We start from the raw sequence: 26,736 nt of genomic DNA, 5'->3' as shown, positions 1-26,736 counted from the left end.
TGTGCTGGGCGGCTTCTTAAAAGACTTTCATTAAGAATAATGCAAATATCAAGATATAAAATGATTACTTATATGCTACTCATGGCTCAGAAATGGAAAGTGTTTAATAGCTGGATATTCATATTTCACTACAGCATCCACAACCATTAATTATCATCTATTAACATTAATCTGTCAGTATATGCTTCTGCCAGTTAATTCCCTTGACCTTCCCCACTCTGCACCTTGTTACTACACAATGTTTCATGTTTGTAAGCAGGAGAAACATCAGCTGTTCAAAACTGACAGAACTTAATTTACGTTTGGCCTTCATTACGAGTACAGTAAGCATCACTGTGACCAAATATAAATGCCAGATTGTGAAGGTTATGAAAAATTCAAGTGGCAAGCATTCTTCCTTTTATCTGACAGTTATTATTAAGAAGCCATATGTCAACCTACAACACACAAAATTTAAGCATACAAGACAGAATTAGAATTCTACATTATGAATAGAGTGTCTTCCTCCTATGGATGAGCTACTTCCTATGGATGGGACTGAACAGCTTAGATGCTTTTTTTTTTTTTTTTTTTTGGAGGCCTGTGTTTTAAGGATTTTGACTGAACAATTTCTGTACTAGTGACCAAAGCCATGTTGAATCATTTCACTCCTGGATGCAGTGCCTCAGAAGTCATCCTTCTGGCAAGCCAGGTCCATTTTGAGACAACATTGATGGCAGATCCCTTCAGAATCCTCACTGGCTCCTCCTGGGAAAGTACAACCATGGCATTTGGAGCAGGTAGGGTAACCCCAGGTATTTAAAGCTTCATTTATTTTCAACCCCTTTTCATCAGTAACCCAATTACATATGCCTGTCTTCCTTTTACAAAGTGAATATACAAAATATCTGATCCCAAAACATCAGGAACAGAACTACATGACATGTTCCAAACAAAAATATTGAATTACCTCACACAAACTGAAATTTAGATGCAGTCAGTGAAAAAAGGATGCTCAGAGTGGGATTTTCCAAAAGCACTCAAAGTTTGCTTCCCTCAGTTCCCATCATACTTAATGGCTATCCTCCTACTGCCTTCAGCAAGAGCAGTGTTTGGCCTATGCTGGGGAAGGAGGAAGGCTATTTAATAAATCTCATTCTCAAAATGTTATTAACCATCTGCCAGAAGTCTGTCACAATTTAAAACATACTCACTTCTTTCATCCATAGTAATTTAGGTGGTTGCATTTCTACAGACATCACTCCCCCAACATAGCTCAGAACACTGTGTTGAGTTCCATTGATTCTGTCCACTTGACTGGCTGCACGATGATCCATCCACATTATGATGTTTCTTTTGCAGTCCCCTTACCAAAACAAAAAACAAAGACAGGCAGATATTTTAATTTTGGTTAGATTCTTCGGCAATTTTGTAGGCTCCCAGGTGCAAAGCTACATGGCAACCTCACTTATAAGTATAGAATTTGCATATAGTTTGCTGAAATAACATCAAGTGATCGCTATTAAGAGTGAATTCTTGCATCCACTGGTGCCAATTCTCAAACTGAAGTCAATGGCTGCAATGGGTGCTCAGACCCTCTAGAAAATCAAGCTCTAATATAGAGCCTTTCACCTCAAATACCCAAGTCACATGACAAAGTACGTGAGCTAGATGATCTCTCAAGATCTCTCCAGCCCTACATTTCTTTAATGCTATAACTCAGCTACATACCCATACAGACTCTTACCCAATGCTTCATTATTGTGAGAAGCACCACTCACAGCGCACTCAAAAAAATTAGAGATAAGTTGCTGAAAAATATTCATTTTGGAGGTAGCTAACAGCACTTTAGAACAAGAAGTGAAGAAGACCTCATCTACATTAAACAGAGGCCACACTTAGTAAGCAAAGATGATAATCCAATACCCCAGTTGCAGATACCATCTTATGTTCAGGTGCATGGCCTCTAATGATCCCCAAAGCCTGGTCCAAGGAGAACCACAACTGTGACACACATCAATATTCCTGGCATAAAATCAAACGAAGGTTAAGACTACAATTGGCTGGAAAACACACTGGAGGTACACAAGTATGTGCTCACATTAAAGAAATCTAAGAATTATACATTTTTGAGGGCAAATTTATGTGCAGTCACAAAATCTATTTTATTTTTGCCCCTGCTGCTGGAAACTCAAGTGAATGAAAAATGGGAATCAGATTTGAGTTCGGAAGGGCCAAAAAGAGCTGAGATATAATGATCTGAGACTGCAAAAAATAATTTTAAGATAGGCTAAAATTTAGCAGGAGAGATTTTAGGGCACAGGAGCTTTATTGACAAAGTAAAGGAGGTGACTAATAGGTCTTAGAGTAGAAAGTGATTATTGTGGCTGTGACTATGATTGATGTACTGCATATGACCTACCAAACTCGCAGCTCTAGGCAGAGTCTAGTAACTGGGAATGAGAGCAAGGTGTGCAGTGCCAAGCAATCCACACACAAACATTCCCCCAGCCCACTATACTCCACCTCTGAGGGGAGACATCAGGGTTTCCCTGCCCAAACCAGAGTAGACTGTGAACTTGTTAATGATTCAACAGCTCACCAGTATAGTTCCAACAGCTTAAATGTGTGTGCTTTAAAAAGTATTTACATCCCTAGAGATAACTGATATTCTCAAATACTGGTGTAATGCAAGGGGGTTGCTCATACAGGGCCAATGATCACAGGAGTCAGCCCTCGCGCAGGAGCCTATGGCACCGAAGGCAGAGGCAAACCACGCATGCCAAACTCAGTTTTTGTGATGGACTCTTACCTTCAGCATTAACTGCCACAGGCTGAAACTGCTTATCCACCACAACAAGCGAGCATGTCGCATCGAAGCCGAGCCCTCGAATCAAGGCAACATCTGCTCCTTGGACAACTTTCTGGGAATGTACGTAAGAAGTACTTAGATATAAATGTGCCCAGATGCACGCACGTGCTAATGCTTTACCAACAAAAGGCTGTATACCAGAATTGCAAACACTGATGAGTTAAGCTTAAAAGCTTCTGACATTCAGTCTGCTTAAGCACCTAAATATCTGCATGTTAAATCAAAATGTACACATGCTGTGCAAGACTCTTTAGTCTACAAGACTGGACTCCTGAAAACCTCTCTCAAGCACTTAGTCCTTCTTCTTATTGTCCTGGTTGGATGCAGGAAATGCAGGGGTGCACAAAAAGAAAAAAAAATGTAACACACATTAGGTTAATTATATCCTCTTTCTGAAAGGTTTGGGTTAAACTGGCTGTGAGGCTGAGGAGTCAACCTGGGGGTATTTCATATAGACCAGGGCCTCAAAAGCCCTGATTCTCTATGCTGCTTTTGAGCCCAAACACACCAGGAAGCTTTTGTTTTTAACCTCACTTGGCATCATATTACAATTAAATACCTTAGAAAAAGACTGCCTGTAAAATTGATCTTAACTGTATACTAGGACTAATATCAGTACTCTATACACCTCTCTCAAAAGGCTACCAGCAAACAGGCCTAAGTTAAAACCCTGAAGCTCACTGACCCAGGCCTTATGGAAGCAGTGAACTTTGTGGCTAGCTTGTGGAATAACACAGAGAGAGGGAGAAAAAAGGCACTCACACTGACTAAATGGCAAGTGAGGTTGCTAAGCCTTATTGGAGGTAATTATGGGTATGTCTACATAGCAAAAGCCTGGCACAGCTGATTTGGAGGTGCAGGCCTTAAGACGCAAAACTACTGTGCAGATACTGGGGCTGAATCTCTGGGACGTTGCAAGGGGAAGGATCTCAGATCCTAGGTTCTAATGCTAGTCTGAACATCCACCAAGCAGTTTTCCTGCCCTCACACTGGTCAGCCAACCTGGATCAGTTATGGTTATTGAAATGCTGTGCAGACATACCCAAAGTCATACCACTTGGCGACAATAAAAATACCATTGTTTAGTTAGCACTGTATTGAGAAATATTTTCTTCATAGCTGTTTGCTAGTAAAGAATCACACCCACTCCACTTCAACAGGCTCTCCAAGGTTTTTAGAGTTAAGACCAGATATTTTACAGATAAAAGGAAGCCTGAGGGCAACAAAATAAACCAAAAAGAAGGAAAAAATTAAACAGGCAGAGCATAAAGGCTGCTTTGCTTATCCAGCTAGCCACTCTTCCCTCTCCCCCTTCATCTTATTCCTCTCAGGGCACTTGCTGCTCATTAATGTTTGAAAAGGCTGATCAATAAGAGAATGGTGAACTGTCCATTTGCAAATTACCACGCATCTTATGAATACTTAAAGAGCCAGCCTTGGAATACAGAGCAGTCTAAGATCATGGCATTCTTAAGAAGGACAAAAGTGCTGTTTTACATTCACTGCCAATCAAGGTTACCATATATATTTGATGTATAAATTAAGATTCCTACCCAACAGATACAAAAGAAGAGCAGGAGAAGTGAGATCCCTCATCTTTTCAGCACAGTAAGGTTTATTTCAGTTTCACAACACATGAACAAATGACCTGCCTTCCAGGACTGGTGCTATTTTTGTCCATTGTATTTGTGCACATCTGTAGTATTGTAGTGCCAAAGGCCTCATCAGTACTGTGAGCGCCTGATCCTAAGCACCATCACTGCCCCAAAGACCTCACAGGGACTCCACTTTCCCTCAACGGCTTAATAATGAGCCACTTTTTAGCCCCAGGGCCGTGCAGTTGCTCACCATCTATTCAGCTGTATGTGCCAGTAGGTTTTGAGCACCCTTAAGTCCCAAAAGAGAGGATGGACTTGTGCATAAGGGTGAGACAAAGCAGTGGGGAGGGAGGTAATATCTTTTACTGGAGCAACATAGGTTGGTAAATGGGACAAGCTTTTAAGCTCCACAGGACCTGATGAAGAGCTCTGTGGAGACGGGAAGTTTTGTCTTTTTCACCAACAGAAATTGGTCCAATCAATGTCAGCCTTCTCTGTCTCATACCCTGGGACCAAAACAGCCACAACAACACTGCAAATAATTGCGGACAAGGCTCAGACCAACGAATGAGGAAATCTGGGATGTGATCCGATGCTCACTGAAGTCCTGGGTGAAGGTCCCACTGATGGAAACACTATGGGATCAAGGTCCTGGGTTCTACTGCAATTGTTTCACGTTCGTTTCTGACCTTGGACAAATTGTGCAACCTCTCAGGTCCTCCAGTTCCCCTGTACAATGAGCATAGTTTCAGAGGCTACATCATCTGTATCTAGGAAGTACTTTGGTGCAATGTTGTGTCTTGATTTTTAGCATTCTCTATACTGGACAGTAGAGCACACCCCCAAAAGGAAGGTGGACAAAACTGATAGCATTGCATTGCAGAAGTATCAATACTGCCAGCAGCAAACATTCCTTGATTTTTTTTAAGTCACCTACATATACCTTTGTGACTGTGCAACAAGCAGCCCAGATATCATCAGAGGATTGCTCATAGTGATCTGTTTGGGGTTCCCAAATTTGAATTGGCTGATCTTCATGTGCCACTATTGTCCCAAACTGGTCTACCAAAGCCGCACGAACGCTTGCTGTTCCAACATCAATCCCAACATAGAAATTTACTGTATCCTGTGTCTCACTCTGCATTTTCAGGAAGTCTGTAAAAGTGCAACAAGAAAAAAAAATCTGGTTTGAAACACATTGGCATAGTGATGAGGTTTACAGTAACGTATAAAAACTGTCCCACATAAAATAAAGTGCAGACCCCTATGTTCGCATTTTGACTGGTTTTAAAGCAGAACAATTTCTGCAAGGTTTCATTATAATTTTTAAATGAATTTGCCTTTTTTGGGTACTTACTGGGCTTATGTTCTTTTTCTACTAAGATTCCTGTACTTGAGCTTAGTGACATAAACGTTCCTGAAAAGCAACCTTCAAATTTGCAAACAAGAGGGTGTATGATAAGAATGGGAGCACTTATCTGAGTCACGCTGAAACAACTGCAAATAATAGTTGCAACTAAATGGCTCAAAGGTTCAGATAAGCACTTAAAATTTTCAACTTCTTATCGAAATAATAGTTGACACCTGCAAAAGTCTCTCTTTCTCTCTCTCTCACACACACACATGAAAATCAGCTCAAAAACTCTCCATACATCTGACAAAACAGTCCAGACAAGTCACCAGCCATATATAAACTATCATGGTTATGTTGTTTGCTCATTTTTACACAAATTTCCCCACAAAGCTATGTCTTTCCTGCTATTCCAGATCTGCTGCCTTTTACAAATACTGCCTACTCAGCAGTTTACCCCATCACTTAAGGACACCACCTGTTTTATAACTGTTGAAAATGAAACTCCTTAACAATCCAGCCACAGAGCACCAGCCCAATCACCTGAGCCCTTCACCATTATTCCCCGACTGTCCCCACAGAAACAGATCCGCCTTGCAGCATGCACAGAAAGTGCACACTTGGCACACCCCAGGGATTTCAGCATGACCACCCCGCTAACTCAGCTAACAAAGGTCGGGGCAATCTGCAGGTGCAAGGCACTTAGGGTTCTATCAGTTAAAAATCAACATCTTAAAATCTATCCAGAAGCAAAGTGCAACCATCACAGGTGACTGGTTTTCATTTGCTCTCAATAAAATTCCCTGAGCCCAGCTCTGAAGGTCCTGCCCTCTCAGTAGCAGTGCAGAAGTAAGAGTGGCAACTGGGATGTAAATCCTGTTTAACTGGTAAACTGATTAGAAGGAGAGCAAGTGGAAGGGGTGAGTGTTGCAGCCCAGCTGAGCTGGAGCAACCCTGCTCTCACCATGGCTGGGCTGGCATGGCTCCCACACTGCAAGCAAGGAATGGTCAAGCCCAGACAGAGCAGCCCCAGCCACGGTGGGCCCCGAAGGGCTGCAGCAGCCCCCACTGGTTAATCCGAACTGGTAGGCATCAGCCGTCAAGGTTAACCTTTCACATCCCTAGGGATATACCAGGCCATCCTTACTTACACACTGCTGCTGGAGGAGCTCTGCCTTTAGAGTAGGGATCCTGAATTAGCAGCCATGGGTTTCCAGCTGCCCAGCTCAGAAGGCAGCTTCACCACCAGCAACACCACAGAAGTAAGGGAAGTAGTACTGAATGCCCCTCACCCCCAACAATAAATAACCTTCTGACCACCACCCCCCGCCTCCCGCCACACACACATCCCTTTTGGGCCAGAACCACTACAACACTGTGGAATTTCACACTTAAATAGCTGAAAACTTGAAATGCATTATTTAAAAACCCCTTTGCCAGTGAAATTAAGCAAAATAGTCCATGAATTTGTCAGGGCTCCACCAATAAGGGTGCTTGTTTTTTAAGAAAACTCACTATGACATAAAATAAGTGACTGTGGACTCTGTCTCACAATCTGCTGCCTCCAGATGGTTTTCAAGTTCTTCTGGGCAGGAAGAGTACAGGCACAAGTGGACAGGGATTTTCTTATGCAAAATCAGTAAAATGTAAAAATGGTAGCGATACACCTTTGGTCTCCTCTTACAACAATTTGATACCTAAGTGTAGTAGTAAGTAATCTGACTTTACTTCCTGGCTGGAGGCAGATGATCTGGTCAGGGTAACACTAATTAATAGAAACAAAAAAGCAGTCAAATAGCACTTTAAAGACTAACAAAATAATTTATTAGGTGATGAGCTTCTGTGGGACAGACCCACTTCTTCAGACCATAGCCATACCAGAACAGGCTCAATATTTAAGGCACAGAGAACCAAAAACAGTAATCAAGGTGGACAAATAAGAAAAAAAATATTAAGGTGAGCAAATCAGAGAGTAGAGGGGCAGAGGGGTTGGGGGGAGGTCAAGAATTAGATTAAGCCAAGTATGAAAAAATGATCCTATCATGACCCAGAAAATTCCCATCCTGGTTCAAACCACATGTTAATGTGTCGAATTTGAATATAAAAGAGAGTTCAGCAGCCTCTCTTTCAAAACTGTTGTGAAAATTCCTCTTCAGTAAGACGCAAACTTTTAAGTCATTAAGAGAATGGCCCACTCCATTAAAATGATAGCTGACAGATTTGTGGATCAGGAGTGTTTTTATGTCTGTTTTGTGCCCATTAACTCTTTGCCTAAGAGAGTTTGAAGTCTGTCCAATATACAAAGAATCTGGGCATTGTTGGCACATGATGGCATATATGATGTTAGCTGAGGAACATGAGAATGTGCCTGTGATTCTGTGAATAACCTGGTTAGGTCCAGTGATGGCATCTCCAGAATAAATATGTGGACAAAGCTGGCAGCGGGCTTTGTTGCAAGGAAAAGTTCCAGGAGTGGTGTTCCTGCGGTATAGACTGTGGCTGTGGGTGAGAATCCTCATAGGGTTGGGAGGTTGTTTATAGGAGAGAACAGGCCTGTGACCTAGGGCCTTCTGGAGTGTGGCATCCTGATTAAGGACAGGTGTAGGTCTTTAATAATGTGTTACAGTGGTTTTAGTTGGGGGCTGTAGGTAATGACAAGTGGTGTTCTGTTCTTGGCTTTTTTGGGCCTATCTTGGAGTAGCTGGTCTCTGGGTATTCGTCTGGCCCTGTCCATTTGTTTTTTTTTTTATTTCTCCTGGTGGGTAGTTCAGGTTTATGAATATTTGGTAAAGATCTTGTAGCTTTCGGTCTCCGTCAGTAGGATCAGAGCAAATGCAATTGTACCTAAGGGCCTGACTAATTAACTGACTGATTAACAGCTCTTTCTGATTACAGAGGGAATATTCACTGACTCCAGTAATAATTATTGTATCTTTGCCAGTTTGGGAATGCCCATTAGAACAATCTGCATCCTGCTCTGTAACTTAGTCCCTGACTGCTGATCGGATTGCTAGGCATCATCTGCAAAAGACTGTGTCCTCATTGTAATTTCCCACTTGCTTTCCTAAAGCAGAGTTTAGAAAGTTGGCAAGCACATGCCGAAAAGTACTTGTTAGCAATATCACTAACTAGACTGTTCTTGACATTGTCTCATGCATTTCCCTGTTTCTTCTTATTTTGGCACTGTCTCCGACTGCTGACTCATTAAAAAAGATGAAAATAACCATGAGAAAGTTAACTGTTTGGACCTCATTTTTAACAGAAAAAATGTGTTTTAAGGTCTTTCACAGAATACGGAAATCAAAAGGAATAGTTTACACACACCCACACTACTACTACTAATTTTTATTCTTCTGCCTCATATGGCAGCCTTGATTTTAGATCCTTAATGGTTCTTTGCTACTAAAGAAGGCAACTTTAGCAGATGTTAGAAAATTAAGCTGTAGAACACATCACTACTCAGCACTTAAAATTATGGCTTTGCAATGGCTTCTCACCACAGGCATTTGAAAACTGTAACACAGTCAACCTATACAATGTTTTATTTTCCTTTTCCCCTTACTAAGCAACAAAGGCAATGTTATATGCATGTGGCCATATGAACAACAGATTATTTATGTACCTCTACAGTACATATTACATTCTGTGAACAAATAATATTTGAGTTCGGAAGGCTGACTGACACCCACCAAGAGTAAGTCAATTAGTAGACTCCTGAAAGATAAATTCCTCATTTTTTTTTTTTAAACCAGTATCTCTCAGAACGTAGGTCTCTACTACCTTGCTAAATCCAGGCTGAAGAATACAACTCTGGCTACATGAATAACATAGCTGGAGTTAAGTATCAGAGGGGTAGCTGTGTTAGTTTGTATCTGCAGAAACAACGAGGAGTCCTGTGGAACTTTATAGACTAACAGATATATTGGAGCATAAGCTTTTGTGTTCAAATAACCACTTTGTCAGATGCACATTGCTGGAGTTGACATTGCTTAGGTGGAGTTACTGCAGTGTCTGTCTCCCATGGACCCTGTATGATGTATTCTCCCTTCGATTTACCTTGCTCTTCCAGTTCAGGAGAGAGTACTGGAGTTGACCGGCAAGTGATCGATTACTGATCTGGCAGGTCTTCACTAGACCAGCTACCCCACTCTGTCGATCCCAGCTGTAGTGTAAATCAGGTCTTTGTAATGACTCTTGAATCAACTTTTAAGAGCAGTAACTTACTGTTTTACAACAAAAACAAACTAGGTTTGAAACAAAAGTTAAACCTATCCCTTGCAACAAAGGCATTCTGACCCACTGGGCTTTTTCAAAGGAAAAATCTCTGTTACATCACCCAGTATAACTAAATGTCACCTGGAGCCACAAGAAAGCAATGTTATCTTTTCATCACAAAAGTAACTGACTGGGATCTCTGATGAACAGTACAGATCCCAGCAAAACCAAAATATTCACAAATGGGTTGGTAGAAAGGACTTGCCCCAAGTCTTATCATAATTTTAAAGATAAATAAAAAGAGTGTGTGTTCCACTTTGTTTACAAATAATACCTTGGTACCAGAAAGGATTCTGAATCAGGGCTCATAAAACTAGATCAAGTATGTTCAGAGACAGAGGTGGATCCCAATCCAAATTTCATACCATGGAACCCAGGAACAGAAGTTCCCTATTTAATTTCTGCAACAAATATGTTCTACCCTGTTTTCTATTAATAAGATTGGTATTGTAGGGTTGTATCAGCTAATATGATTCTGTCCAGCGTGGATGGATTTAAACCAAAGCAATTTAATCCAGCTAGTTTGATCATGATTTAAATTGGCAACCAGAAAACTTTGCCTCCATTTTAATCATGTTTAAGTATAGCTTATACAGCATAATTTACTTCTATTCAGATTTTTAATTTTTACATTTTGTATTACGTTAGAAAATGGTAAATGATGCATTTCTTATTTTTTACACGGTTAATTTTTTACTTCTGATTTGTGTCAAGATCTATTTAGAAGAAAATTCAAATCAATTGAAATGTATAAAACCAGAATTTTTTAAAATTAATTAAATACAAAGACCAAATGTGCTGGATACATAAGGAAAGAAGGCTATCAAAATCAAATGTGTTCAAAACAAACTGATGTATTAAAGAAGGGAAGTATTATCTATAGCTACTTTATTGAACTCATCGGCTAGGTCTACACTTGCATTCCTCTTTTGAAAGAGGAATACAAATGAGGGAAATCAAAAGGCAAATGAGGCACTAATTTACATAGCGTGCTTCATTTGCATAATCTCTTTTCAAAAAAGATTCTTTCCAAAGAACAAAAAAGCAGCATATATGGGGCTCCTTTGAAAATAAACCCCATCTTCAAAAAAGCCCAGTCTACACTGCTTTTTTCCTTTGGAAAAAAATATCTTCTGAAAAGAGATCATGCAAATGAAGCACATGATATGTAAACCAGTGCCTCATTTGCATTTTCAATGTCCCTAATTCGCATTCCTCTTTCAAAAGACGAATGCAAGTGTAGCTGTAACCATTGTTTCTGGTCATTATGCCCATCAAGATTTTCCACCTAGCAAGTCTTGTACTCTTGTAGCTGGTTTTTATTCCTTGACTAGAAGAGGAACAACTTTCCAGCTTTTTCAACTCCCATGTGGTTTTTTAGTTTTGAATTAATTAGTCTTAAACTGAACTAATTAAGTAAACTGAACTAAAGAAAATATTCTTACTGCACCTGCAGAAAGGGTATAACTTGCAAAAGCTCATTTAGCTCTTCATCTCTGGTTCAAGGCCCTTAGTCAGTGATTTCCACCAGTTCAGATGTTTGACCTTCTTTAAAAGTTGACAGCAAACATGTGGTTTATTATGTTTTGTATTTATATATGCAGTTTTATTATACGTAATTCATGCGATGGTTTTCAATTAAAATTTTAATTTTAATAAAGTTTTCTTTAATAAACAAACCCGCATTTAATTTAAATTTTAAGAAAGTCTCATGTAAAATAAATACCAATTTTAATTCAAAAATCAATTTTTGTTAGGGCTTTCAAGCAATAAGAAATTAATCTTGATTAATTGCAATTTAACACATTAATCTTGATGAATTGCACTTTTAAACTATCATAGAATAGCATTTATTTTAAATTTTTGGATGTTTTCTACATATTCCAATATACTGATTTCCATTAGGGGGTTCACCTATTGAAAAAGGGGAAGACCTATTTGGATACAGACTGGCTAAGCTAGGGAGGAGGGCTTTAAACGAGGTTCAATAGAGGCTGGTGTCCAACACCCACAGATAAGTCAAAAACAGGAAGATCTGGCAGAAGGGTCAGAAACTGGGGAAAGCATTGGCTGTAAAAGCAGGGACAAAGAAGAGACAGAATCGGGCGGTGGAATCAAATCACTATCTAAGATGTCTGCATACAAACATGAGAAGTATTGGGAATAAGCAGGAAGAATTCAAAATGCTAGTTGTGTTTATTTACTACAACACCATTGCCCTCAGAGAGACTTGGTGAGATAATGCTTATGGCTGGAATACTGGTACAGAAGGGTACAGCTTGCTCAGGAAGGACAGGCAGGGAAAAAAGGGAGAGGTGTTGCATTGTATATGAAACATGTATATACTCAGCCTGAAGTTGAGATGGAAATAGGAGACAGACTCACTTAGAGCCTCTGGGTAAGGATAAAAGGGGTAAAAACCAAGGGTGATATCATGGTAGAAGTCTACTACAGACAACTTAACCAGCAAGAGGAGGCAGAGGAGACCTTTTTTTTTTTTGATCATCCAAAAAATCACAAGAACATAGTGGTGATGGGGGACTTCAACTATCCAGACATCTGTTAGGAAGACAACACAGCAGGGCACAGATTATCCAACAAGTTCTTGGGATTTCCTGGAGACAATTTTTTTTATTTGAGAAGGTGGAGAAAGCTACTGGGGGAGCAGCTGATCTAGATTTGATGTGGACAACTAGAGAGGAACTGGTTGAGAATTTGAAGGTAGCTTGGATGAAAGTAAGATTGCACTTCAGTATATGTATGAGCCGAATTAAAAATACTATTTCTTTTATCATTTTTACAGCGCATGCATGTGTAATAAAAATAACACAAAGTGACCATGTTACACTTGGTATTCTGTGTTGTAACGGAAATCAATATTGAAAATGCAGAAAAGCTCTCACATGTATAATAAATTTCAGCTGGTACTCTTGTTTAACAGTATGACTAATCACCACTTTAAAATCACAATTAATTTTAAATGAATCACAATTAATTTGTATGCTAATCAGATGAGTAAATTGCAATTAATCAACTGCCCTAAATTGTATCCCTGATTCTGAGAAAAACAGAGTAAATGGGAGAATGTTACAGCAGAAAAAACACAGACACAGTCAGCAAGTCTTTTCCTTAGGAATAATGTTTATAACAAAAAGCAAAATAAAATAACACAAGCTGAAAAGAAAACAGAACTGCTCATCTGGATGTTCAAACCACTGCTATGACCACTGGGAGTGGAACCCTGCTTCCCCCCCGCACCCCCAAAGGTTATTGACTCATTGTTTCCCTGCACACCCAATTTACAGTTCTTTGAGCACGTGCTCAAGGAGCTAGAGAAACTGAGCTGAGATTACCCCTTGCGACACTATGAGCAGAGGATGGCTGAAGTATCTAAGCCCCTGCATCCTGCAATGGACTAAGGCTGTATGGAATAGCCTCAATTTCAATGGAGTTTTGCCCATGCAGAAGTATGGCCTTTGGATTTTTTTAAATGTAGTTATTATTATTTGGACTTTGCAAGCAGAAAAAATCAGAATACCAGCTATGGCTTGGTCTATACTAGGCTGGTAAGTCAATTGCAGGTATGCAGTTCTATCTATGGCAATTGCACAGCTAGAATCAACTTATCTGCAATCGACTCACCTGGTCATCCTCACTGAGTGAGGTCGACAGTAGAGCTTCTCCTGGTGAACTCCCTTGCTACTCATGATAGTGAGGAGTACAGGGGTTGACTGAGCACCCCAGACAGTTCGATTTTGCACTTCACTACCAGGTGCACGAAACTGAACTCCGGAAGATCGACCTCTTCAGGGTCGATCATCCAGTAAGTATAGATGAGCCCTATGAGAAAAAAAGGACCCACCAAACTGCCAGTGTCACTCTGCAGTACAGTCACTCAAACAGGCTCTTGAACCAACAACCCTTCAGAGCAGTAAGGCGCCAACTGCCTTCTCCTTCAAGACTCACAGCAGGGACAGGACGACTTTTGAAACAAGTACTTATGATCAAAGGACTGCAGCATATGATAAATGTTTATATGACATATTAAATAATAGTCTGTATAAATATTATTCAAAGTGTGCATGCTGAAAACCACAGATTTCCCAGTTTATCCTTAACCAAATGTGCTAGTTTTCCCACATAGGCAATCATAAAATAAAACAAAATAAAATAAACTGTCCTTTTTGAAAACATTTCATTCAATAAAAAGAAACTCTTGAACACTGTTTATTTTGATGTAAAAGAAATAACCAAGAAACCACACAAATGTTTCATTACAATTAAGCAGTGAGCTGTGTTTGTCTTACCTTATTGCCTTGAGGGAAAGCTATAGTAACAGAAGCCACCACACCCACACATGCAGGGGTCCCGTGTTCAAAAAATATCTATCAGCTCTAAGCACAGATTTTATGATAGTGTATACTTCAACACAGGGAATTATAAAGGATCAACACTTAAAACAAAAAAAACCTTTGATCTCTGGAACTATGCAGGCTACCTAAACCAACAGATCATGAGTAAATAGCGTGTTTTTAGTAGTACAGCTGTGCTTTTTCTTGGGATTACAGGGCGATAGATTAGCAAAGCATCAAATTGTGCTTCATAATCTTAATATGAAAGCACCTGTCCTAAACACTGTGTTGAACAAAAGTTGCACGGCAATACCACAGTCTTTATGAAAGGGAGATAAAATAGGAGTATCGTTGACACCGTTGTAGCTGGTAGGAATTTCAACAGTATGTGGGCCTTTTAATGAAACAAAAATCAAACAACAAAATAATTTATAGTGGTGGAATAATCACAATCTCTTTTTAAAGCCAAAGCACTTCAGTTCCCTTTCCAGGACAGCATGAAAGTCACCTATGGGGAGAAGGATAAACCTTTAATGAAGGATAAGGATATTAAAGAAGGATAAGGACATTAATGCTGTTTTCTTGCAATGTGACCCTTTAACATGCTGAATGCCCAAGGGGATGCGGTATCACTTATGCAGTGCCAAAAGAAAGATGAGAAGCACAGTAAATCTCCCTGGCTCTGGAACTTGTGTGCATGCTAACAATAAAAACAACTAGAAGAGACAGTACACTTACTCTAAAGTTATTCTCTAACACTGTATTTATTTTATCTAACAAAACCTTCCTCCTCAACACAACCTTCTTCTTACACTAACAAATGCTTAGCCACGTGAAAAGCTCCATGGGCAAGCCATGCATTTCACTAGGATGGAAAAACTGAGATATGGAGAGAGAGAGAGAGAGAGAGAGAGAGATTGGCCCAAAGCAGAGTTACATATAAGACCGAGGCCTCCAAACTCAGAGTCCCATATTCTACCCACCACACTGTGCTACCTCAATGTTTCTAATTTAAACATGCAATATCACAAAAATTTCCTTCAGTAAATTACATTGCAGGTCTGAAAAGTAGCATGGTCAGCTTCTACTGCTTATCTCATCCTCTCCCCTACACAAATAACCCTCCTCCCCTCTTCTAACTCTCATTTCCCAGTGCCGGCCCACCATGCTTTCCTTGTCTACCCACTACGATGTATTTGAGGACAGAGCTGCATTGGTCTTTTGCACTTTCGTGTCTATATTTTTAAGAACTTATAGGATAAATCTCAGCGCTCATCTACCAGTGTAAACTAGGCATGCCCAGACTTACACAACAGTAATTAAATGCAAAATTTAGCCCACAAAGTGACTGAAACAGCCAACGTGATCCAAGTACATTACTGAAACAACAGAAAAGCAACATACCTGCACATAAGGAAAATGTAAAAGAATGTCTAACACTGATCATAACTGACATTAAAAAAATAAAGAAAACTATCACGACAAGACAGATTCAGTAACTGACTTTTTTCCAATTCCACTGGCTACAGAGAAATCTCACTCAAGAAGTTGAGAGAAGTTGGTATGACAGATGTCAACAAAAATCACACTCTGCTAACATCTGACCAATTAAACCAAATTTATAGTGAAACAGTATGAATGCTGTCCTTCTGTACAGCTCTCCTCTTGAATTTGCATGCAGAGAGAGGGCCCTTGAAAGAACTGATCAAATTATTAGAACAATAGAATCCTGGTCCTTGACTAGGTGCTATGCATTTCCACAATACAAATAATTAAGATAATGATGATGATTGCTAATTTTGCCCTTCTTTTCTGTTCAGGGATCACTCAAGACACACTCTGATCTCTACTAATCAATTTGCCACTTGCAACAATTCAATGATCAATTCAGATTACCACATTTCAACCCATGAGGTGTCTCCAAACAGTTCATCTCAAAAGACTGGCAATAATATATTGTTCATAAACTCTGAGGGGTAAGCTGGTAGTATTTCTGCTGCCTGATTGAATGACTGAAGACTTTTTATACACAAGGGAACAACAAATCAGGACTATCAGACAGCTGGCAAGCAGGAGAACAACACCCGTGCCACCACCAGCTTCAAAGGGTGGAAAAGTTGACAAAGTCATTGGTAAAGATAGGAGAACACAACCTGGGGCTGGCAGAGAGGCCCCCTCCTCCCCTTGAGTCTCAAGCCACTCACTGGCCAGCCTGTTGAAGAAGGGAGCTGAAAGGGCCCTCACTCTCTCCTTGTATTAATTTGAACTCTAGCCTGAGTCCTATAGAGGCTCTTGTTCTGTTTCAGCAGCACCCGCCCTGTATTGTAGCTTCAGATCTGGGTGTGAAGATGTTGAACATCTCACATATCGCTCACTTTGAAGTCTGGAAGGAATTCTAAGTTGGCAAAGGCTCAATAGATTTGTTCACCTTTCCTGCAGCATCCTGGAGACAAAAGTTAACTTAACAGAAAAAGGAGTTAGAAATTAGTGGTGGAACTACGTAAGCATAGAAGCAGGGTCATACCAAACTCCTGACCACAAAAAATGCCGCATGGGCCATGACATATGGTCTCTGGAGTTGTAGCTTGGTGGATTTACTGCCGTTGGGGCTTTGGCTTGGTTGATGATAACCAGAAGGCTGCTTATGTGTGTGTTTATTTATGGCCCAATAATCACAGCACACCCTACAAGGTTCCCCAAAAACCAAAGACCAGATAAAGATCGAAGGCACCTCAGCCAGGGTTTAGTGCAGAGGTACAAATAATAGCTGTCAGGTACAGTGTGCTGTACTGATACACTCTACATATGTACCTGCTGCATTAGACTGACACAACCACGGGGAATTCCACTGCCCCTCTAGGTCAGACAAAGACAGTCTGTCCCCCTCCCAAAGACACCCCATTATATACAGGAACAAACAAATCATACCTCATTGCTGATGTATCAGATTACCACCCTCTGACGCTACTTCGATACCACCTCTCACCCTGTCCCTCATGGTTTTAGATCATCTCTTATCCATCATGCTGTCACTTGAAACCCTTTCCTGAATCTAGGTCTGTATCTGTGCAGAGTAGGTACCAAGAACATTTTTATTGAGCCGGTGGTACCTTGTGATTTCAACTTGTACCAATTACTGTTTTGCACTCTCAGCCCTGCCTGCGCCAAGTTCTGTTAGCCAAGGCCTGCCTCTTGTTCACAGCTTAGCTTTGCTTTTAGCCATGTTTTGTCCATTGTCACTAGGTCTCAGGCCAGGCCTGTGCTGTATGGGCTCAGGCCTTCCATCTTACTACAAGAGTATTTTTATCCTATGCTATAGAGGAGAGCAGCGGTTCTCAGCCCAGCGGTACTAACTCAAAGGAGGGCTGGGAGTGGGGGAGAGGAGTCACAGTACTGCCGCTCTCACTTCTGTGCTGCCTTCAGAGCAAGGTGATCATAGAGCACTGACTGTTAAACGGGTGCCCACTTTTGAAGGAAGCACCCTGCCATCAGCAGCGCACAAGTATGGGTGGCAATACTACACCATCCCACCCTTACTTCTGTATTGCTGCCTTCAGAATTAGGCATCTGGAGAGCAGTGACTGCTGGCGTGGGCCCAGCTCTGCGGGCAGCAGTACAGAAGCAAGGAGGGCAATACCATACTATGCCATCCTTACTTCTACATTGCTGCTGGCAGCAACTCTGAAATCAAAGCTAGGTCCCAGTTAGCAGCTGCTGCTCTTCAGTTGCCCAGCTCTGAAGGCAGGGCCGCTGTCAGCAGCAGCACCACAGAAGTAATGGTGGCAATGCAGTGACCTTCCTACAATAATCTTGTGATCCCTCCTGCCCTCACCCCACTATTTTGGGTCAGGACCCCTGCAGTTACAACACTGTGAAATTTCCAAATAGCTGACATCATTAAATAAATATATATACTTTTTAAATCCTGCAACTGCAATTGACCAAAACGGACCATGAATTTTGCAGGGGCCTAGCTATTAGGTCAGCACATGTGGCTGGTTTCCAGCACAGTTAAAAGTAGGGTTCCCAGCACTAGAAGACCAGGAATGGGCCTTGTACTTGTGGAAAGGGGAAAACCTTGGGGCGTTTGCAGGCTAAGGTACTCCCTTTTGTACCTTCTGTCCCTTTTGTGGCAGAGTGCGGTAGCTCTCAAAAAAGTGAGCTGAGCCCTGGAGGGTAGCTAAGGAGAGCCTACCCCAAGTTATGGATTACATGGTAGGAACCCTATAATGTCTGACCTGCCATTACTTAGAATGCCTGATATGCAAGAGCCTGGGTGACAGAGTAGGTAGCAACTCTCTCCTCTGTGTTGTGGCCTGCTTCTTAACATCCACCCGCTCCCAGTTTGTGCTCCTTGGCCGCTGTGTGATTGTCCAGATCAGAGAGAGAAGTCAAATGGGCAGGAGTCGCTGGACAATCCTTTGTAGTGACTTCCTGGCCAACCAGGCAGCTCACCCTAACCCTAACCCATCCCAGTGCAGCACTAAGGCTTTGAGACTAAAAGATGAAGACCAGAGAGTGAATACTATATTTTAGGGCTATGGATCTGCACTGGATCAGTGCCTGTTCCTTTCTCCATCACTCTCTCCCATGCAAGAAATAACACGCTTGGCCTTGCCCTAGCACACTGGCTGTTGTGTAAAGCACATTTCTTTGCTGCTTTTTAAGGTTAAAGGGGAGCAGGTAATCTATGGTGCTGTGGCCAGGGTCCAACAGCGGAAAGGGGAAGACAAAGATCACTCCATGCCACAACCAGTCTTTGCTTAGGAAAGCTGTTGCAGTGTGGTTGACAATCAAACCTCTCCTATGCAGTATTATGGTAGGTTTGGAAACAAGATTGGAGATGCTGCTTTGACTGTTATTGTGTGAAAGAAGAAATATTACAATCTGAATGCACCATGAGACTTGTAGGATTAGCCAAGAGGAGGCAGAAAACCATAGCTCCAAAGGGAGCACTCTACTGCTAGTAAGTACTGGTTCCGAGAAGGATATTGCTTTGCGATCATGGGCTGTCACCTACTCTTTGCAGGAGAGGGGACAAAATGCCAGTGAGACAGTTACAAAATAGCCAGATGTCTAAACCTTAATACGTGTTCGTTGTTTTTATTCCCTTCTCTGTTATAAGAGGAGTGAGAAAGAGGAAGATTTATAGGCTAAATTCATTCTTGGCATGACTCCAGTGAAAATAACTTACTTACATCAGGGATGACTTTGCCCTGTAAGTTTAATTACATCAGCAAACCGTTATAAAATGATTTGCTCTGTGTTCACAATTCTATAAAATGACAAAATAGCAAAATTAGCATATTGGCTGCCATCCATTGTATTTCCCAGCAAGCTTCTACCATTTAAACAACAGCTGAACCAATTGTCTATAACAACCCATGGCAGATACTGGAAAGCTCGGGCCAGTAACAGATATAACATTTAAATCAATTTTTAAAGACATGCTGTAACCATTTCTGTTAAGATACTTGCTGCCCAGGAGCAAGGATATTTCTTTATCAACTCCAAAATTTACTATACAGTACCTGTTCAGTCTTGCATAGTAATTGGAAAGAGTGACAGCCTTAAGTAATTTGTCATATTAAGATTAAACATTTATTTGGGTTGCCAGACAATCTGCAATTCTAAACACACTGGCCCTGCAATTCTTGTCACAACTGCTTTAGGAAGAAGCACAGTTGCACATTAGGCTAATTTAAGAGAAACACGTACTCAGCACATAAATCAAATAACAGGACACACTGTACATGTGTAATGTGTCTGCATCCCTTTCTCTGCATGCTGGAATCCCTAACAGTGATGGATGAATTTCAAAAGCTTTTCTGAACCTAATAAGGTTTTTTCCTCTTCTTCCCTCTACTCCCTAGCCCCCTCCATGCTATGAAGCCTCAGATTTCCCTCCTTCATATTCTGCAGCCTTCTGTGTGACAATCCCACAAGCCCGTGAACACAACTACAGCACCCAGAAGCTATCAGCCATTTCTCCCTTAACAGACTGTGCACTCTGCGGCTTCCCCCACAGAGCACAGAACACCACAAACGAAAGAACCCAAAGCTTGCAAGCTTGCGCCCCTCAGAGATTTTCAGTAGCTTGCATGAGGCTCTCTCCTTCTCTATAAAGGACTGTAGGAGATATGGGTCAGACTACTAGAGGTCTGCCTCTGGTTTTGAAGTCCTCAGGGAAGGAGACAGAACAACTTGTGATCACTCTGAGCATTCCTCCCCTCCAGCAGATGAAACCTGAGAGAAAGCTTCTGGTAAGCACAAAGCACAGAACAATCTTCAAGGGAGCAGGAGATAAGAGAATGACAACACTGACCGCCCCTTCTAAGGCTTAACCCCAGAGAAAAATATCTAAAGTTGAAAAACATAAATCTTAGCCCAAACAGAGTTTTGATTCAGAAAAGCGAGATGTGCCAGAAACTCCTTAGAGTCCATGAGGGACTGCACAATTGCTATTAATGTCACATAGATGGGCCAGATTCACAAAAATTGTATTTCGATATCTCCTACTCTCTCACAGGTAACAAATCGCTCCAGCTCCTAGCAAACTATGTTCTCTCCGGCCTCTCTTAGCTTTGAGACTTGATCCATAAGGTATGCTCAGAGCATGCCTATAAGCTCTGGCCCTGTACAAATCAGCACGTGCGGGCACTAACCTGGGACACCAAGGCTACATCTACACGTGAAGCCTACATCGAAATAGCTTATTTCGATGTAGCGACATCGAAATAGTCTATTTCGATGAATAACGTCTACACGTCCTCCAGGGCTGGCAACGTCGACGTTCAACTTCGACGTTGCGCAGCACCACATCGAAATAGGTGCTGCGAGGGAACGTCTACACGCCAAAGCAGCACACATCAAAATAGGGATGCCAGGCACAGCTGCAGACAGGATCACAGGGCGGACTAGTGCTTCCAGGGCAACAGCTAGCCGCTCCCTTAAACGGCCCCTCCCAGACACACTCAGCCTGCACAGCATGTGGTCTGAGGAGCCATACGCACACAGACCCCGGGCGATGCAAGCATGGACCCCCAGCAGCAGCAGCAGCAGCAGCAGCCAGAGGTCCACCCAGCCCTCCTGGCAGGAGCAGGGCTCGCCTTGATCCATGCCATACGGGAGGCAGCTGAGCACCTCCTTGCTACGCCAGAGGAGGAGCTGCCCCCAGGGCAGCAGGGCTCAACCCCCAACCCTGCAGCACCCCGCCTCACACGCCGGCGGCTGTGGAGCTACCCCACCAGCACCGACTGGTGGGAGCGGCTGGTGCTTGAGGAGTGGGATGACGACCGCTGGCTCAGGAACTTCAGGATGAGCCGGCAGACATTTATGGAGCTGTGCCAGTGGCTCACCCCCGCACTCAGGCACCAGGACACTGCCATGTGGCGTGCCCTCCCTGTGGAGAAACAGGTCGGCATCACTGTCTGGAAGCTGGCCACTCCAGACAGCTACCGATCCGTGGCACAGCAGTTTGGTGTCGGCAAGGCCACCGTCGGGGCTGTCCTCATGGAGGTAAGAGGACCCACGGGGGAAGGGCAGGGCAGGGGAGGGGGGCCTGGGCAGGGGAGGGGAGGGCAGGGCAGGGCCATGCACACCCTGCTCACCCCTCATTGGTGCTCTCCCATGTGCTTTCCCTGCAGGTTGTGCGTACCATCAACGCCATGCTCCTGCAGAGGCTCCTGAGGCTGGGGGACCCAGATGCCACCATCGCGGGCTTTGCCACCCTGGGCTTCCCCAATTGCTTCAGGGCTCTGGATGGGACTCACATTCCCATCCGCGCCCCGCATCACAGTGGAGGACGCTACATCAATCGCAAGGGCTACCATTCTGTGGTCCTCCAGGCCTTGGCGGACAGCCGGGGCCACTTCCAGGACATTTATGTGGGCTGGCCTGGCAGCACCCATGACGCCCGGGTTTTCCGGAACTCGGGCCTGTGCCGCCAGCTGGAGGCGGGGACCTACATCCCCCAGCGGGAGATCCCTGTGGGGGACACCACCATGCCCCTCTGCGTCATCGCAGATGCGGCATACCCCCTCCGGCCCTGGCTCATGCACCCGTACACGGGCCATCTCTCCGCTAGCCAGGAGTGCTTCAACCAGCACCTGAACCACGCGCACCAGGTGGTGGAGTGCTCATTTGGCCGCCTGAAAGGACGCTGGAGATGTCTCCTGACCCGCCTGGATGCGGGCCCCAACAACATCCCCCGATTGTGGGTGCCTGCTGCGCCCTGCACAATTTGGTGGAGAGCAAGGGGGAGGCCTTTTTTCAGGGCTGGGCTGTGGAGGCCGGCAGGGCCGACGTGCAGCCAGCCACCCGCTGCCCCCAGTCGCCAGGTGGACCCCGAAGGGACCCAGGTCCGGGAGGCCCTGCGGGCCCACTTCGATGATGAGGCCGCGGGGTGAACTCTGCCAGGCCCCCCACTGCCCACCCCTTCCTCCACAACACTCCCTGCCCCAACGCCCACACCATGGAGCACCCAACCGCACCGCCCCCCCCCGGCCACTTTTCCTGGACAAATGACAGCACGCACTTGTGGCTGAACTTAAACTGTTTTTTCTTTGAGAACTTTGTTTTTTTGGAACTAGAATTAAAACAAGAACAAACTATATACAAGGTGTGTGTAACAAAAGTAATGTGTACAAAGAAAACAATAGTAATAAAAAAGTTTGTTCACTAAAAAGAAAACCAGGGATGATAAAGGGGAGAACTGTTTACATGGGGGGGGGCGGGGCAAAGGTGGGCACAAAAAAAGAGAACTACAACTGTCCATCAGAGTCCTTTTTTAAACATCAACTATATACAAGGGGGGGGGGCATGTCCCGGGCCCCACGCCCCTCAAGTCTGGCACTGGGGGTGGGTGGCCGGGAGCCCCGCCGCGGCCGCAGCCCTGTCCGGGGCTGGCTGGGGGCGGGGTGGACCGGAAGATATGCCCGGCGAGTCTCAGCTGGCTCCAGGGGTCCCTCGGCGCTCCAGCCCTCGCTGGTGGATGGCGGGGCGACGGCGGACAGGACGGCGACGAGCGGAGCAGCAGGTGGTGCGGCAGGTGGAGCAGTCAGGGCGGGCGCTGCGGCGGCCGGCGCGGCATGGGGGGGCCAGGTAGTCCACAAGGCGGTTGAAAGTGTCCACGTAGGCCCCCCATGCCTCTTGGCGCCAGGCCAGCGCCTACTCCTGCAGTTCGAGGCGGCGTTGCTCCACCCGCAGGCGCTGCTCCGCCACCTCCAGCTGCCGACGGTGGATGGCCAGCAGCTGAGGGTCCATCGCCGTCGGCTGGTGGTGGTGCGGGGTCCGCCATCTAGCCCGCCGTGGGGCCGGTCGGTCCTCGGCCGAGGGGTTTGCCTGGAGCGATGGCCCCGGAGGGGTCTCCGGGACCACTGATGCCTCGCCGGCGCTCTCTTTCGGCCCTTCCAATGGTGCAGCTGCGGGACACAGGAGGAGGAGGGGAAGAAGAATGGAGACAGGCGTTAGTGTGGGCCCCGAGCCGTGGCCTTTGTTCCCCCAGCCCTGTGCTGCAGGTTCCCCATCCCCGGGAATGCTGCTGTGATGGATGGGGTTCAGGGGTCCCCCTGCACTGCACCCCATCCCCTGGTGGGAGCGACTCTCACTTCACCCCGCAGGGTCTGACAGCAGGAGAAGTTTCTTAGGCCACAGATGCCCAGTTTCTCCCAGGAGTGACAGCACCAGCTGTCGGAAGAGACAGTCCTTCCAACCCGTCGTGGGGAGAAGACCCCAAGGGGGGCCCCTCTGGGATGCAGCTTTCCACCTCCTCAGGCTGGCTGCCTTCCAGCTCTCCCTTCCCCTAGCCTCTACCTGCGGGCCCCCCCCCCCGATTCAAAGCCAGCTCGGCTCCTCCCTCCTGTTTGTTCAGGGCAGAGGTGTCACCTGCCAGCTGTAGCCCCAGGATCATCCTTTGCCCCTGGGAGCTATTCGGCTCTTGTTGCTCAGAGCTAGCCTGAGTCTCCCTTTTGCACTCCCCCCACTCCATCACATGCTGCTGCTGCGGCAGTTGCTGCTGCTGCTGCTGCGGGGTGTCCCACCCCCTCCTCCCGGGGGCCCCTCGAGGTTCCGCTCCCCCCTGCCCCGGGGATGGGGCACAGCACTGTTGTGCGGGGTGGGGGGGGCGCAGGGGCTGATGCACTGCTGTGAGGGACATGGCCCTGCTGTCCTTGGGGCCATGGCCATGTGAGGGGCCCTGGACACATATCTATTACCCCCGCCCCTCAAGCCCAGGGGTGTACACCAGAGGGGGGTACATACCTGTCGGTCCACTCCCACAGTCCTGAGATCCCCGGGGGGCGGAGGCCCGGCTGCTGCTCCGGGATGGCAGGAGGAGGATCTGCAGCCCGGATTCTGCGGAGGAGGAGCCCCGCTCCTCCTCCTCCTCCTGCCGCGATGGCCTGGGGGTGGGCTCCAGGGAGGGGCCCCAGGGTGCGGGGCTTACCTCCGGGGCGGACTCCGGCTGCAGGGCCTGCTGGGGCTCATCGGCCGAGGTATCAAGGGTGGTTGGAGGGGAGGAGGTGTGCCGGGGGCCCAGGATGTCCCTGAGCTCCCTGTAAAACGGGCAAGTGACGGGGGAGGCCCCAGATTGTGCGGCCGCATCCCGGGCCCGGGCGTAACCCTGCCGCAGCTCCTTCACCTTACTTCTGACGTGATCAGGAGTGCGGGCAGGGCGACCCCGGGCGGCCAGGCCGTCGGCGAGCCGAGCGAACGCATCCGCGTTCCGCCTCTTGCTCCCCATTACCTGGAGCACCTCCTCCTCGCTCCAGAGCCCCAGCAGGTCCCGCAGCTCGGCCTCCGTCCAGGAGGGGCCCCGCTGCCGCTTGCCAGCGTGGCTGCCCGCCTGGCTGGGCTGGCTGCCCTGGCTCCCCTTGGGGGGGATCCCCTGGGGGGGCTGCCGGGCGGCCACTGAGGGTCCTGTGGCTGCTGAGGGACGTGCAGGCTGGCCGCGTGTCTGCGCTGCTGCCTGCACGTTCCCTTAGCTTCCTACACAGGAAGGGAGGGGAAGGGGACCTTTACGGGGCCGCTCCATGAGGCCACCATTGAGCTGAGGGGCTGGAGAGAGCGTCTCTCCACCCCTCAGCTGATGGCTGCCATGGAGGACCCCGCAATTTCGACGTTGCGGGACGCGCAACGAGTACATGGTCCCTACTTCGATTGTGAATGTCGAAGTAGGGCGCTATTCCTATCTCCCGTTGAGGATAGCCACTTCGATGTCTCGCCGCCTAATGTCGATGTTAACATCGAAATAGTGCCCAACACGTGTAGCCGTGACGGGCGCTATTTCGAAGTTAGTGCCGCTACTTCGAAGTAGCGTGCACGTGTAGACACAGCTCAAGGTTCAAATTCTTGTTCCAAATCAGGAAGAGCAGGGATTTGAACCAGGGTCTCATATATTCTCAATGGATACCATCACCACTGAGTAATCAGTTATTCTGATGGATGTGAGGGGCATGTGTCTTGCCCCTTCCCTAAGCACCTAAAACCAGGAAATATTCACAGCTAAAATACCCTGAGCAGAGAGATGCACGTCCATCTAGCCAGTCAATCCAGCACACACAGATCTTTAAACCTACCTCTCCCATACAACGCATTGGCGCTTAGGTGTCTAATTTGCAGCTGAGAATGCTAGTAGGCAGCTGAATGTTGCAATGCTTAAACATTGATGTGAATCTATAACTCAAAAAGCTATGTCAATGAGCAGAAACTTGCCACCCTCAAATAGACAGAAGGACTCAAGCTAGAAAATGAAGGTCCATAGCATATTCACTCTCTTCTTCTTCCATAAAATTACAGCGTGCTCAGAAGTAGGCCAGAATCAGGGGAAGGGATTATGGAGGAGTCACAAGGAAGGGACAGGAATGGTAACAGAGAGATAGCCATGTTAGTCTGTATTTTATCCAAACAAAATAGCAGCCCCATAGCACTTTAAAGACTAACAAAATAATTTACTAGGAGGTGAACTTTCGCGGGAAAGGAGGAGGACCTGTATCTCATTTGGGGAGAGGATGGATATTTGTCCAAAGTGACCATAATTTTCTAAAAGATCAGCTCTTCAGAAGCACGCTGGCACGTCTCCTCTGGCCAGGTTCTACAGGGCAGAACGCAGACAGCACTGCAGAAGCAAGAGTGGCTCCATACCAAGGTAATGGTGCAGCTCCAGTTCTCTCTCCTTTGATCCTATCAACAAATTTCAGCTCCTCTTCTTACATACCAATGTAGTGGCCACTCTCCACGGCTGTGGGAAAAGACAAGAGCTCCATCCCAACACCCCAGACTGCATTCGTACAGAACAGGAAACTAATAAGT

The 26,736-nt window shown here is 45.3% G+C and overlaps 1 protein-coding gene across 11 annotated transcripts in view; it reads right to left on the bottom strand.

The window, feature by feature from the left end:
• FGGY (FGGY carbohydrate kinase domain containing) overlaps positions 1-26,736 on the bottom strand; it is a 478,496-nt gene that overhangs the window by 188,956 nt on the left and 262,804 nt on the right. For 8 of the 11 annotated variants that reach the window (XR_012646580.1, XR_012646582.1, XR_012646581.1 and 5 more), the window contains exons 2-4: positions 5,393-5,604; positions 2,792-2,903; positions 1,194-1,345 (exon numbers count right to left, since the gene is read on the bottom strand). The exons of 1 other annotated variant lie outside the window; for it this stretch is intronic. Coding sequence is in view for 7 of the 10 variants with exons in the window: in XM_075002920.1 (XP_074859021.1) it covers positions 1,194-1,345; positions 2,792-2,903; positions 5,393-5,604 (476 nt within the window). In the remaining 3 variants the exon portion in view is untranslated. The remainder of the gene's footprint in view (positions 1-1,193; positions 1,346-2,791; positions 2,904-5,392; positions 5,605-26,736) is intronic. 2 more of the 11 variants (XM_075002923.1, XM_075002924.1) reach the window with 1 other exon arrangement.

This window comes from Carettochelys insculpta, chromosome 9 (assembly GCF_033958435.1).
Source record: "Carettochelys insculpta isolate YL-2023 chromosome 9, ASM3395843v1, whole genome shotgun sequence".
NCBI lineage: Eukaryota > Metazoa > Chordata > Testudines > Carettochelyidae > Carettochelys > Carettochelys insculpta.
Note: the sequence above shows the minus strand (reverse complement) of the source record. Positions and strands in the feature narration are given on the sequence as shown.